General features: G+C 36.1%; 2 protein-coding genes across 2 annotated transcripts; one reads left to right on the top strand and one right to left on the bottom strand.

The window, feature by feature from the left end:
• Positions 1 to 656: 656 nt before the first annotated feature.
• Positions 657 to 7,898, bottom strand: LOC111797121. Its single transcript, XM_023680025.1, has 16 exons — positions 7,608 to 7,898; positions 6,734 to 6,945; positions 5,922 to 6,058; positions 5,733 to 5,843; positions 5,528 to 5,629; positions 5,292 to 5,400; positions 4,989 to 5,189; positions 4,625 to 4,793; positions 4,387 to 4,465; positions 4,205 to 4,298; positions 3,370 to 3,466; positions 2,975 to 3,068; positions 2,582 to 2,654; positions 1,897 to 2,070; positions 1,684 to 1,806; positions 657 to 1,320 (listed from the first exon to the last, which is right to left on the bottom strand). Exons 1-16 carry the CDS (start codon positions 7,618 to 7,620, stop codon positions 1,159 to 1,161), a joined length of 1,950 nt encoding a protein of 649 aa, XP_023535793.1. The 5' UTR covers positions 7,621 to 7,898; the 3' UTR covers positions 657 to 1,158.
• Positions 7,899 to 8,517: 619 nt separating this feature from the next.
• Positions 8,518 to 14,941, top strand: LOC111797234 (COP9 signalosome complex subunit 4). Its single transcript, XM_023680185.1, has 14 exons — positions 8,518 to 8,803; positions 8,906 to 9,057; positions 9,663 to 9,766; positions 9,863 to 9,923; positions 10,282 to 10,374; positions 10,514 to 10,614; positions 11,960 to 12,068; positions 12,166 to 12,210; positions 12,297 to 12,365; positions 12,449 to 12,540; positions 12,625 to 12,667; positions 14,050 to 14,109; positions 14,236 to 14,295; positions 14,544 to 14,941. The coding sequence occupies exons 1-14, from the start codon at positions 8,674 to 8,676 to the stop codon at positions 14,616 to 14,618; spliced, it is 1,194 nt and encodes a 397-aa protein (XP_023535953.1). The 5' UTR covers positions 8,518 to 8,673; the 3' UTR covers positions 14,619 to 14,941.
• The last annotated feature ends 282 nt before the right edge of the window (positions 14,942 to 15,223 follow it).

The raw sequence follows: 15,223 nt of genomic DNA, 5'->3' as shown, positions 1-15,223 counted from the left end.
TTAATTGGCAACAGGAATTATATGGTACCCATGTGGCGTGTACAATAAATGAGAATCTACCCATTTGTCCAACCAGGTCAGGACCACTATCTACAGGTTTGAACCATAGACAAAACCATCCAACATGGTTATTGAACTCTACTTGGAAGGGGGAGGCAAGGCCTTGTAGTTAGGGTTTTGTTGACGATGATTTCATGTTAACGAGGCCGACTACGGATTTAAAGAGTGAAGAGGAGGTTGAGTGGATAATCTTATAGCCTATGATTCAATCTGAGAATATGGTTGCTAAATCTCCCTCAGTGATTTCTAACCACACAGTATATATCACCATCACCCTCACCTTGGGACTTAGCCCCCAAATGGATCCAATTTTCCTCCCTTTTCTTTTTCAATCTGAAAGCCAGTTATTGGGGCAGGTTAGTCTATGGCTCCTACATGTATAAGTTAGTGGTTTTCATCCTGGTGCTAGGTCCAAACAAATTAGCTTCGTGTGTATTTTATTTCTTGGTAACATAACTCGACTTGGGTAACATGTGGTTGTCACTTAATTCAACCTGTTGGTAGCTAACAGGATTCTTAATGTCAACACAATAAGTAATCTAAGTTCGGAGTGAAACAAATGAAGGCACAGAGACTAAATATTGACAAAACTAGAGTATGGAAAACTGGAAAAGTATTATTTAACCTTTTATTTAATAAGGGAAAAAAGGGTCGTATACTGAAACTCAAGCATAGCATCACAAACTCAACCAGTGTGTCTAAGCAAAGGAGAACTTAAAGTAGGTCTACGACTACTGGAGCTAGAAAGGTACAATGATAACAGGGCGGGAAAAAAAGACTATAGCTTCATCATGACGCGCGATCGTGCAGGTTACTACTGCCTGAATCTAATATTTTATACGCATGTTTTTTGCACAAGGATGTTCAATATCGACTGGTTGCTTGAGAAAGAAATAACACTGTAGACATGGTACAATAACCGAGAAAGTTACCTCGCTTCAAAAAGGGCTTCCGAAAGGGAATATTCAAGTCGGATCCAAATGTGTCAAAGATCTCGCATCTCCGAGTATTTGACTGTCCTCAACTGAGGACTCCCAAACCTGCTCCACTTTGACTGGGGAATCTACAATTTCCACCGTATTTTAGCAGGCAGTCGTTTTATGACCGACATAAGTTGTAAACTTCACCCCGCATAACATCAATTGGCATGTGATCATGAGTGTATCGCTCAGGTCCTTGATAGACTCCAGTCTTCTCCAAAAGAGCAACCCCCTCGTCCCTACCATATCTTGATGCATAGAGCTTCAGATATTCAATGTCCTAATTGGCATCCAAAACAGATTTCATTAGCAATTCCAAAGTACATAAAAATGAGTACGCTATCCATATCCAGGAAAATTTTTATTTGCCAAAATAAACGAACTGAGAGAGACTATTCTTGTCATTTTTATCTAAGTAGAAATTTGCAACCCGAATTTCGAGCAATACCATACATTGCTGTGATACAGGATTAATTGTTTGGGCATAACACAAAACACCAAAGGATCTTTACTCACTTTTGTATTATGCATGGTCGGCTGCGTACACAGTTTAATATTTTTATATACTATAATAATCCGTATCCAAAATGTTAGGTTTTAACTCGTAGGGTCAAATATAGCATCCAGTAAGAATTAAAATCACCTGCAAACCACTAAGAAGACGCTCAAGTCTTAAGGAAGCAACTGGCTCATGTGAAGATGAGAAAACCTCCCCAGGGTAGAAAAGCACTCCATCTCCAGGAGGAAGGCCTCGTCTAAATCTTATCTACTCGAGTATGATAGAGACTTGTTAGGAAAGCATGTGACATACAACGTTCAGCATTAGAGCTTCTGCAGCTATGCAAGTATAGCTTACCTCTGCACTCGGAACTGTTGCCTTCTCATAACAGTTTGCACCCCAATAAAGAAATCCTGTCCCGCCTTCTTTCCATACACGCCACATCACAGCACGATGCTGTGTACCTCGCATCCCGAGGTGCCAATTTGGATGGGGATCAGCTGGCCCCATACACACATATGTCCACCATTCCTGCCAGAAAGGTGATTATATCCTCAGCAGAGAACTATGCAAAAGGACTTAAACCTTTAGACCACAAGAGGATAGCAACCATTTAAAAGGACTAAAATAGAATATTCATTGATGATTGAATCACGGATGCTCTAAAGAACGAAAATAAAGATTTCATCCATCGAAAATATTTAAAACCTTTATTTCTAATCAGTCACCAACTCTAGTTCACCCACTGTTATCACCAGGAGTAATGAAACAACTCAAAACAGAAGTCGAAGCAGCAATTTAATGACTAAACATCAGTAGCAAAAACCTAGAGATAGAAAGAGAGAGTGAGGAAGTCACAGCCTCATAACAGAATAATTCATATTTACGAGGTGTTCATGCAAACAGAAACAAAATACAAAGCCATGAACGCATTTAACTGAAAATACACTACTAAACGTGTGATAAACCATAAACATATAATTTCATAGAAATCAATTCTGGGAAATACATTTTAGGGACCTAAAATTCCATAAATTATTACCTCACCATTCTCTGGTTGTAATTCAGCAATTATATCCTTGACCAGATCCTCTCGATTGCCAAGCACCCATTCACTGGATAACAAAAATAAATTACACATATTCTTTAATGCTAAGCAATTTAGTGTAGATAGTGGAAAAATGATCCCAAGACTGGAGGAAGACCGTCAGATTTAGATAGGGCAGCAAGATATAATTTTATGTGGGTGTGTGTAGTTCTTAACATCGTCCGAATACCTTAAAATATTCTGACCAACCTACAAGAACCTGGCCTGTGAAATATATTATATTCATCGCCCATTCCACTCAATATTGCTACAAGACACACGAATTATATCTGCCCCATCCTTCTATTCTTGTTTATCGAACTCCTCTACTTGCAATTAGAGTATTACCTTGTGCAATAAATTTGAGTATGTGGGCGCAAGAAACTCGGAACCTTCACAAATGCTTCAAACGTAGTGGGTGCAAGAGGCGCATCATTGGGTCCTGCATAAAGCAACAATCACAAATTATATTTGTGATTAGTTACTACCGGATTCTTGTAGAAAAAATCTGATTAGTTTCTACTGTATTCACATGAAAAAACTCTGGATCAAATCCTCAAGTGCAAAAACTCTAATAACAACGAGGTTGATGTCTGAATAATGTTCATGAAAACTACAATACCATCTTTGTGTCATGCAAATTATTAATCTAGCAGGGAAATTTGTGTAATCACTTCGAGTAATGTAATCTGAGTTTGCAATAGAATGAATAGACCAAATATATGTAAGAGCATGTCTCATACCACAGTAGTATGTTGTCAATACACGAGCATCAGGAGCATAAGCACGAATCTCACTAGACATACTGCGAACAGAATCATAATGTTCCATATTCAATGGCTGCCATAGAAAGTTTGAAGTGGTAAGCTTTATGAAAGAATCACAGAAAAATGAGATTACATCAGAAGAAATCATTTAAAATAATAATTTTGATCACTAAACTACAGATATTGAAATTCAATTCCCATCATAACAAATTTAAACACTGGTTTGTTTCAAATTCAACATCTATCTTTATAGTTAGTTTACAAATACAATATACTTGCAAAGTCTACCGAGTTAAAAAATATTTTTGGTCCCTGAACTTTTATCAAAATTACAATTTATCCTAAAACTTTAGTCTGTAAAAATCTAGTCTTTATACTTTAAATTTTGTAGCAATTTAATCTTTATCATGAAAAGTCTATCAAAATTAATTGTCCATTTTTCTTATGGAGCGACTAGTCTTTGTAGCTTATGACTACATTTGGTCCCAGTCAATTTATTGATCTACAAATTAAGATATCACACTAAATCTTACCAATATTTTTCATGATAGACCCAACTCTTATAAATTGAAGTATAAGGACTAAATTGTAAAGTTCAAAAAATAAATTGTTAGAAAATTGAGAGTACAAGGACTAAATTGTTAGAAATTAAAATTTCGGGACTAATTTGCCACCTCCATGAAAGTTTGGAAACCAAAAATGTTTTTTAAACAAATTGTTACAACTAAAAAATGAATATTATTGCCAACATACTACAGTAGTATATAGAATGGGTACGAGTTGAATTTGGGTGTCTGCACAACATAAATACCTCATCCCACAGATAAAAATAAGCTTTCTTCCAGTGTGCCTTTGTCCTCAATATCTCAACTTCTCTTTGCAAGTAATCTTTTGCCGCATCACCACTGTGGCACATCAACAAGTTGTTGGAAGTTCATCAGTATCATCTCAAACATGCCTGACATAATTGAATGGAGGAAACTGAGAATTTACCTCGAGACTGCTCTATATGGTACAGCATAAGCTGATAGTCGTGGGTCTGAAAAATATTCATCTGACTTCGGATGATCAGCTATATGAATGAAAGAGTAAACTAACATCAGATAGAGAAAGCAACAAAAAGCAATATTCCACCAGAAAAATTAGAACAATAAGAACAGCCTGTCACGTATTATTGCACTGCAATAACATAGAATAAAATTACAGTTCCTAGTTTGTTTCATCATGGTACCTGGCCAGGGGCAAGTGTATGTCAAAACACGCATGCCATCACCCCATCTGCAGAAATAAGGACTGATTCTATATTGAAGAAGCCATTTAAAATGTTCATCCAATGCCTCAAACCACTCATCAGTACCATGTTCAACACCAAAACGATCTTCAATTACAGTATCAGATACCTAACTAGTAGTTAAGGCTTAAACGCAAAAGTTTTCAGGCATGCATTATTCTAAATGTCTTCATCCCTCATTGCATGAAAGTTAAAAATCTATTTCATATATTAGGACCATGTGATGCCTAAATATATATTTTAAAAACTAAAAACTTGATTGTTCTCCAAACATTAATAACTTATCCTTTATATACAAGGATACACCAATTACGGCAGGAAGTGAAGGAGTCGCCGGTATTGTGAAGTCCCAAACTGTCAACATTATCTTTACACGTACTGAAAGGTTTGAAAAGGCATCTTCATCCATCACATCAATTGAACCATTCTCAGAATAAAATTCAGAAAATGATGGAGATTGAGTAACTCTTTTTAAAGAAGCAGTTGCAGATTTCACTCTTTCAACCTGAACAGACAACGTTTCATACAAGCAGCTTAAATGCTAGAAAATGTCACACGAGATACATTATTGTTATAAGCAAGCTAGAATGGTAGATTCACAACCTACCACTTCATCCAATGGCTTTTCATCAACATTTTCCATAATATCAAGACAGCTCTTAAGTTCCTTAAATATTTGATGCTTCTCAGCTCTGCCTAGGTACTGTGTTGAAGATCTGATGCAGTTTAGAGTATTTACCAATAAGTCAAACGTAACAATAATATATTAGCCACCAGAAAAAAGAGTTACTCAATAAGGAAATTTTGAAACATGTTTTAAGCTGTAGAAGTGAATAGACTCACTCTGCATCCGTCTTTATAGCAGTAACGATGATTTCTCCCTCATATTGACCTGGGGGTTGCATATTTGGGACATCAATGGAAACCCAAACTGCTGTAGTTTCTCTGCAACATTATAAAATATTATTTCAGATTTGGACAAAATTGACCCAGCATTCCTTACAAAACATAATGTAAGATCCCAATTCAACACATTAGTCGTCATTACCCTGGGAGAAGGTTTATTTGACTAACTGGAAGATCAAGTGGGACAAGGGCATCTGGAACACCTAATATGGGCACCACACGCCTTAACCTCAATGATTGTCCAACAACTAGCCTGCACACAACCACCTCTGAACGTTTATAAGGGGAAGAACACACAAGACTGTATGAATAATTGTTTAGTGACACTAACCGATCGCCAGATGTGGAACATAAATCACCAGAAAAAACTTGCACAATTCCAGCCACACCAGAACCACCCCAAGATATTTTTGGACGCATAGCAATTTGAACACTTTCCCTCTCATTTCTAGCTGCCAGAAGATTTATCTGCAAAGATAAAACTAAATTTAAAATTCCTTCCAAAGAGCATACAAATATTTAAACACATGGAATGCCACATCTGAAGGCCAAATCATCACAGTAATTAGTTTTCAGAATTACCAGTTTTCAAATCCGATCATTTGACATGAAATAAGCAAAGAAAGGTATTTCTAGTTTCTCTATATTATGGTTACATGGAAACACGTGAATGCTAGCATTAAATTCAATTACTAGTTTCTGTTTTATTAGTTGGATTAATTAAGACATTATTCCTTGAATTAAGCATGGTCACTATAAGTTTGTTTACCACCGAGTCAGTCAATAAACAAATAGGCTGTAGGAATCAGAATGGAACCAGTTTCCGAAAAGACTAGCTCTCCTGCCAATTGAGTTCCAGTAACTCGTACCTTCTTGAGGTGGCACTGCCCTAAGCTCCCCCCCACACACTCACAAATTAAAAACCCATTATGAATCAATAAATCCAATCTCCTGGTTTCCATTAAAGGCTTCCAATCAATGAGGTTTTATGTTCTAGGGGAAAATGGCGCATGCAAGATACAAGAAAAGTACAATAGATCTTTTGGGGGATACTAATTATATATCTTTCATACTTGTAATTTAAGCACAGAAATAAAATCAATACCAGGAAGAAGATACTAATTATATATCACTCATACTTACAGGTTCTAAACGCCTAGGCATTTCCTGAGGTCCAACATTTGCTGTGCTTAGCATGCACCACACATCAACTAGATCTGCTGTAGGAACTTCGGTGGGATCAATAGATCTTTTGGGGAGAGTTGATGTGTTTAAGCTGCCATCACTCCATCCATAAGCAGTTCCTCCTCCTGCAACGCCCTCAACTGGGGGCATAAGAATGCCCTGAGGATTCCCTGCAAGAGGTATGAACATTCATGGTGTCAAACAATCAAAATATAAGGTGACAATCGAGCATTATCGCAAAAATTAAACTCTGAGAGGCATCAGAAATCCTTCATCAAGATTTGACACAGTAAAAATCCAGATAACTTGGGAGTAACTACAGTTTGACTGCTTTATAGTTTATATGTAGAAGAAAATGACCACTTTAATAGACAAACATCAAGAACTACTTCCTGACAAAATAGAAAGTCTAACAAGCAAATTTCCAATAACTCGACGATGCTGTTCGTATGCTTAATAAATCTACAATAAGCTGGTAGTAAAGTTAACATACACCACTATATGAGGCTATACGCTGGAGTAGATAAACCGCCTTAAAAATGCAATTGATTAAGAGCATGAGCTCGGGAATATATATCCTAGTAAGCAGAAACAAATACATGACAGCCTAAACTCGCGGCAAAGAAATCAATACTCTATCCTTCCTTATCAATACCAATGGTCGACATCCTAATCCTAATTTTCATCTCTTTTTCCGCCATTCTCTTACTTCAATTATTGTCGAAATCGACGCGGATCGTAAATGAGGAAATGAATCCATTAAAGCGCAGGATTAAGGAAACCGCCATAGATCATATTCAAGACCGAAGTAAATACAATGGCTATTACTGACCGGTGTTATCCATTTCCAGAGACGCCTGTGGTACAGAGCTCGCAAATTGTAGAGATTGTAAACCGTTTCCAGTTCAGTTTCAGATTATGAAGAGGAAAATCGTCTGACAGAGAAGATCGAGCTCCAAGAACACAGACGGATGGCCTTGCCAATTATGGGAAGGAAAGACGAAGAAGCGGGTAACTTAACTGGTACATCAAACTCCGCCTTATGCCTATACCTTCATTTCCTCGCGACCCAAATCGGCGAGGAATTGTCCGCACAAAATCGATTTTGTACGAATTTTCACTTTCGAAGATTGCCTTTTCTTAAAAAATTTACAAATTCAGCTGTGAGATGTGAGACGTAACATATATGTAGGAGTGTTTGTTTATGTACGTAATTTTCTATTGATGGAATGGTTTTCACAATAATTCTATTTTATATAGCCACAAATTAAATATCTGAGATCCAAAATTTTCAATATTGTCGAATTAAATTTTTTATATCATATGAATCGTGCTTTTATAAATTATATTTTTTAAAATTATTGAATAATTTTTTCTTAAAATATATTATATAATTTAACTTCGAAATATACCATTTTGAAACAAAAACAATATGTATTTAAAAAAGCAAAAATAATATATATTTAAAAAGTTTTTTTAAAAGTAATAAATATTTTAAGAGTATTGAGAATCAAAATGAATAAAGTTGGATGGATGAGACAAAAAAATTAATTTTTATTTTAAGTAAGAATGTAATATATAATTCGGAAAGTCGGTCGAAAAGAAAATCGTCGATGTCGATCGAAGAATCGTTCCAATAAAAAAATTACGAAATTATGAAATTACGAAATAGCCATTACATCTACGTGTCGCTCTCCAATTAGTGGATGATCAAGCTGTTCCTCCCTCTTGCTGTAGGGAATACTTCCGATCTAGAATCGGAAAATAGAAGAAGTTCCCTCCATTGCAGGGCGCGGGATTGAGCTGTGGCGGAGAGGGTTTTTCCGTGACCTAGGGTTTCCACTTTCGTAGCCGAAGGGAAGCCGGGGCTTGATCACAGAAGGTGTCAGTGAATTGCCATGGAGAGCGCCTTTGCGAGCGCCTCTGCTATCTCAGACCAGAGGCAGAAGATCGAACAGTATAAGAACATTCTGTATAATGTTTTGTCGTCAAACGATTCAGTCCAAGCCAAGAAGTTTATCGATCACAGTTAGCTGCCTTTTTTTAATACGTTGAAGTTTTCTCCCAACTTGTTCATCTTCAATTTAGTACGAAGTTAGGGCTAATCATCTGACGACTCTTGATATGCAGCACTATCTGACGAAGTTCCGCTTGTGGTTTCGCGGCAGCTCTTGCAAACTCTTGCGCAAGAGTTGGGGAAATTGGAGGGTGAGACTCAGAAAGATATCGCCCATTACATCCTCGCACAGATTCAGCCGCGCGTTGTCTCTTTCGAGGAGCAGGTTTGGTTCTGGCGTTATTCTTTCATAATCCGTAGGAATGATGTTTCTCAATTAGGTAATGATAACCAATAACCAATGTCACTTCTGACTGAATTGAGACGGGAGCCTGGCCTTGCCATCCGTCTAATTACACATCTAAATGGAGTATATACTTCTGTTATGTTACCTTTGATTCCCAGTAAGAAATAGGTCCATGAGTGTTTTTGGGTTTATATTGGAATTGAGTGTGTAAAAATGGAGAGGTATCGTAGCTTTCGGATTCATGTTCAAAGCATAGTCAGTGCACATCCAGTATGCTAGAGTACATTTAATGTTGAGTGTGCAGAAGATTATGTAATGTATAGTAAGTCTCTTGGCAGCGTCCTTCATACAAGGACATAAAAATCAGTAAGAGGTATATTTTGAGTGTGTTGTTATCTTGAAATGATCAATATCAATTATTCATAGTAAATATGATTTTTATTTTAATATCAGTTCCTCTGTTCTCTTCTCACAATGTTCTGAGTGTGGCTAGGGGCTTCAGTTTTAACTACTTATGTTGTTCATGGATCTCGACTTGCATGGTCCGTAGAGGAAGGAAATAATTTGTCTCCCGTGAGCTGCAGGTGTTGATTATTCGAGAGAAGCTTGCTGAATTGTATGAATCAGAGCAGCAATGGTCAAAAGCTGCTCAGATGCTCAGTGGCATCGATCTAGACTCTGGAATGAGGTATAATACCCATTTTCCTTTCAACCTCTTCCGTGAAAGTACAATTATATAAATTTTGGACTCTTACTGTAGTTACCTTTTTATGGTCTTTGTCAGAGTGATCGACGAGTCATACAGATTGTCAAAATGTGTTCAAATTGCTCGTTTATACCTTGAGGTACAGTATAATTCTGTAGTTTTAATTTAATTCCTACAACGGTATTTATAACAAAGGGCTATATTTTAGTAGTGGCAATTTGCTATGAGGTCATGTAAAAGCATTACGTTGAGCTCTGTATGATGGAGGAAAGTGGTTTCAGATTGCATTGTATGCATGATAAAATCCTTAAACCGGTGCCCTAGACCAACTTGGTCATCTTGACTATGCATGATATAATATAATCATACAGCAATTTTTAATTGCATTGGAGGCGCTTGACAAGAATTAATTGTTTAATGTTTATACTTACGCGGGCAATGAAGTTTATTTAGTCTTTGGTACTTGAGCACTCAGTCATGCTCAATTTCTTCAACAGGATGATGATGCTGTTAATGCTGAGGCTTTTATCAATAAAGCATCATTCTTGGTTAGCAATAGTCAGCACGAAGTCCTTAATTTACAATACAAGGTTAGGAAAGCTTTCGGTTGTTGATGACAATAACTTAAGGATGGCCATATGGTTTTTCTTCTGTCTTTTAATCCTGACAATAACTTAAGGATGGCCATATGGTTTTTCTTCTGTCTTTTAATCCCCACCGTTGTCGCAGGTTTGCTATGCTAGGATCTTAGACTTGAAAAGGAAGTTCTTGGAAGCAGCACTGCGTTATTATGATATATCTCAAATTGAAAAGAGACAAATAGGAGATGAGTATGTAAAGTTGAACATTCTTTTCATAGAATAGAAGTGGTTTCTAGCTTTGTCAAGCAACCGTTGTTCGAGTGATATACTTGTTTTAGGACACTGACCTTAAAGCATTTGCACGCCTTTGAAAGTTCCTTTATTTTTACAGGTCTTCCAGTTCGTATGCATCAAATTTCCAGCATTCTTGACATTCTTTTTTGCACTTTTCATTTACTGCAGGAATTGCTCAACTTTAAATAATAAGCATATACATTTCTGTCTCATTTCGTAAATAATTACAAAATAGGAAATTGGCTAGTTTTGACATGAAGACATTTGTTTTATTGTACAATATTCATGTCTTGATATGACTCATAGATTTTCGTTTTTTCCCCGTTCCTTTCAAGTTTATAGTTGAACTGCAAAATTAAGCTGACACTGATATAATTATAATATGCAATAGCAGTGAGTGTCGACCAATTTTGTGGGCCTTTTCAGTCTGAAATTTTCATAAATGTATTATGCAAATAGTCTTTTGTTGATTTTCCTTTAATATTTCACCCTTCTAAGCCTTATGCCTTCAACTATTTTCTACAATTATATTATGAAGATCTCTCTTGAGTTTAATTTCTCTGGCTTCATAGTGTCTAGGCGGATCTATAAGCTCAAAATTTTAGAGACTTGCACATGCATGGACGAAAGCTAGTTCTTTTTTTTTTTTTTTTTTAATATCAATTCTGCAAAATTATTTTACTCAATCTACTAAACAATTCTGTGCCTTCATTGGAAAAGGAAGTTTTGTTCCCACATACTTTTAATATATATTGGTTTTTGGTCAAGGAGATCGTTGTTTCATGATTAGGGCAGTATTTGGTGGCAGACTTGTTGTTTCGCTATCTTGTGGGTAGTCTGGAGTGAGAGAAACAGTAGAATTTTTAGAGGGATGGAGCAATCTTTTGACGAGGTTTGGGAGGAAGTGAGGTTTAGTGCCTCATTATGGGCATCTGTTTGTTGGACTTTTTGTAACTATTAACTTAGCATCATTCTTTTGGATTTGATCTCGTTTTTGTAGGTAGTTGAGGGCTCTTTGTTGCTTTTTGTATGTCCTTGAAAGCTTGGTTACTAACCACCAAAAAAGAAAAAGAAAAGAGAAAAAAGAACTGAGTTCCAACACAATCCTATGATTTGTATACTACAGTTGAATTTAGAAAACTTAATGCTTTTTNGTTTTTTTTTTTTTTTTTTTTTCTTTGAAGGAAATCATGGTGTGTTTAAAAGATATTGCTTAGTTAATACTTTCCTTCGGCCTTTCTTGTTTTAGTATAGTCATTATAAAGGCGGATGTTAGTTACTTTATCTGTTTTTTTCTCAGAGAAATCAACGAAGAAGCATTGGAACAAGCTTTATCTGCTGCAGTGACATGCACAATATTGGCTGCTGCTGGTCCACAGCGATCCCGAGTTCTTGCCACATTATACAAAGTAAAAATCTTCTTTAAAAAAATGGAACTTATATATCATTTTGGAGGGGAGTGATTTTTTTAATATGCACTTTCTAAGCATTGACCTTTTGGTTTAGGATGAGCGTTGCTCAAAGTTAAAAATCTATCCAATACTGCAAAAGGTTCCCTTTCTCTCTCTCCCTCTCTCTCTCTACGTTCAAGACTGTTCAGTTCAATGACATTAATCAGGGTAAAATTTAACTATTAGGTTTACTTGGAGAGAATTTTGAGAAAGCCTGAAATTGATGCATTTGCTGAAGAGCTAAAGCCTCACCAGGTTATTGTTTTTGCTCTTTACCTCTTTCTTGATTCTGCATTGAATCATTTTTTAAGAAATTTTCCTTTACATTACTTCAACAGCAAGCCCTTCTGCCAGATAATTTTACTGTGTTGGATCGTGCTATGATTGAGCATAATCTTCTCAGTGCAAGCAAACTCTACACAAATATAAGGTTAAATATGTGTAGTTTGTCATCTCGTTCTCCTTTATTCCTTTTTTCTCGTTTTACTATTGTTTTTGGTTATTCCTGTCGCAGCTTCGAAGAGTTAGGCACTTTGTTGGGTATTCCTCCTCATAAGGTGTGTGCCATTTTATTGTTCTTAATACTTCGGCAGAACTTCGTCTACTTTTTGCTAATGATTTTAGATTCGCTTCTTACAGTATGTTTAAATTAAGACATGCAATTAGTTTCTTGTTGTCTGTTTGGGTAAAAATGATCCTTAAATTACTGATTTTTTAACATAAACGGGGAGAGAGAATGGATCCTATCACATTAACCTGCCGAACCTCTCTATTAATTAGAAACGAAAGAAAGAAAGAGAAAAAATATTACTCTTTTAAAAGGTCCCAGCTAACCATGTTTAAGAGAATAAGGAAAACTCTTTTAAACGGGAAGGTCTTAGCTTTAGCTTTGTATCATGGCTCTTGTTCGTGTGTATTTCTAGTTCTTTTTATAAGTGTAGTCCCTTTATAATTAGCTGCAATTGAAACTTGTGAACGTGTAGTAGTGTACTGTTCTTTACTTGTCTTGATTTTACTTTTCACCGAATCAATAAAATTGTTGTTAATATAAAGTTACTTTCCCTGGCCTGAAATTTGCTAGAAAATATTCATTATTCAAAACAAGTTTTAATTTGAAAATTAAGTTGATATGCGTGCAAATTATCCCTGCCGATAAAAGAAATTCCAATGATCTGGATCTGGACTCCAACTACCTTCCAGTGTGATCTTCTACTCGAACATCAGTGACTAACACAAAGAAGTAGGTTATCAATATCATATAGGCCTCAGGAAATTACAATCCTCCCTCTTGCTTTTTCATTAATAATTACTAAATAAGAGATACTGGGGTTGTGCCCTTGATGGTACCTCTATTTGCAACCAAATTTCTTTGCATTCAAAGCCATACGAAGGACCAATCAACCATATCATATGACTTTACCCCCCTCATCAACTACCTCGTTTCAAGGATAGGTCTCAAAATGTTGTTTACCCCCTCTAGAGGCAGGCCAGGTTGGCTCTCCAAAATAGTTACATGTAGGACCTTGATCTTTTAGGTCTATCCACAAATTCTAGCAAGGATTTTATAAATATTGGCAGTGTCGGTGGAACTAATAGGTCTAGAATATATCTGGCGTGAAAGCTGAAGATTTTCTGGGAATCAGGCATGTACAAGTTTCATTAACACAATTTGCTTACCTTTTCTTTCATGATAAAGCTTCGTAAATTATTCGGCAGTATGGCTGTTTGCGTCTGGAGTTTTTTCACATAAAAAGCTGCTAACAACTTAAAAATCTCACCCTTCCGGAAGTCTTTCCAACAATTGGGATACCTTAACAGATTCAAGCTAAAGAGCTCACAAAAATGAACTTATTTGATATCTTCTACTTCTGGCTTGCAAGCAGATACTCAATTTGCTTATCAAGTTCATTTTGCTTGCTAAATTTGACTTTGTTTTTAGGCTGAGAAGATAGCATCCAGAATGATCTATGAGGACAGAATGCGGGGATCAATTGACCAGGTTTTTATCTTCGCTTCTCGATTCCCCCCAAATGAAAGAATTATTGGAAAAAAAATGGATTATCTATTTTAATTAGCTTTCAGAACTGTTTGCACATATTATATTTAGCTATGAAACTGCTATCAGGTTGAAGCTATTATCCATTTCGAGGACGATATTGAAGAGCTGCAGCAATGGGATCAACAGGTATTTTCTCTGGATTTCATTTCTATTTATTTGTTGCTCGTTTCAAAATTTGAAAGAGTAAAGCAGGTTCACTTAAATTGCGCGGCACATGTTATGGAAAATTTTAGATATCTGCATTTATGACAATGACTAAATGTTTTTTAAAAATTAAAAGAGAGAAGAGAGAAGGAAGGAAAAATGTCTAATTATTATTTTCATTTTTGGTCTTGATGTACCGTGTAATTATTTGTTTTGTTTGGTCTGTGTAGATTGTTGGTCTTTGTCAAGCGCTGAACGATATCTTTGATAGCATGGCAAATAAAGGGGTCTCCCTTCCCGTCTGACCAATGTGCTGTTACCGATTCCCAATCCAGTGATTTTGTATTATCTTAGAAACCTTCATCTTGTTACCATAATTTTGAGGCTACTTTAGTTTTTTTTATTGTTTCTTTTTCTTTTTTGAAGAGTTTGAAAATTGTTATTCTTTTTAGCAGCGAGGGTTATTTGTCTGTCATCGGTGAAAAAAAAAAAGAAAAGAAAGAGAGAGCGAGAGAGAGGGATACGAAGAGTTACGAAGCCAATGTATCAAAATATTTAACTTCTCCTCACTAAGAAAAGGAAACAGGAAAAGATGAAATGAAGCACTGTTTATGGCTTTGGAGGGTCATACCACACTGCAAACCAAATCTGCCAGGTAAGTCCAAAGGATCGTTTATTTGCGAAAAGAACCAATTCGAAATTGATTTTACCAAGTTTTAATGTAAGGACAATTTTGAATCTTTTATATATGGATCTTCCAATTTAAATTTGTACATGTCTTGATACGGTGGCTGCTGGCCTCCCCCGTTTTACCAAACCTAACGGATTTGATTGAAGTAATGCTATTAGTAATAGCTCCTCGCAAGAAAACAAATGGTGGCTTGTAAATTTAAGGAAACGAACTTATGAG

Source organism: Cucurbita pepo, chromosome LG06 (assembly GCF_002806865.2).
Source record: "Cucurbita pepo subsp. pepo cultivar mu-cu-16 chromosome LG06, ASM280686v2, whole genome shotgun sequence".
NCBI classification, from domain to species: Eukaryota; Viridiplantae; Streptophyta; class Magnoliopsida; order Cucurbitales; family Cucurbitaceae; genus Cucurbita; species Cucurbita pepo.
Note: the sequence above shows the minus strand (reverse complement) of the source record. Positions and strands in the feature narration are given on the sequence as shown.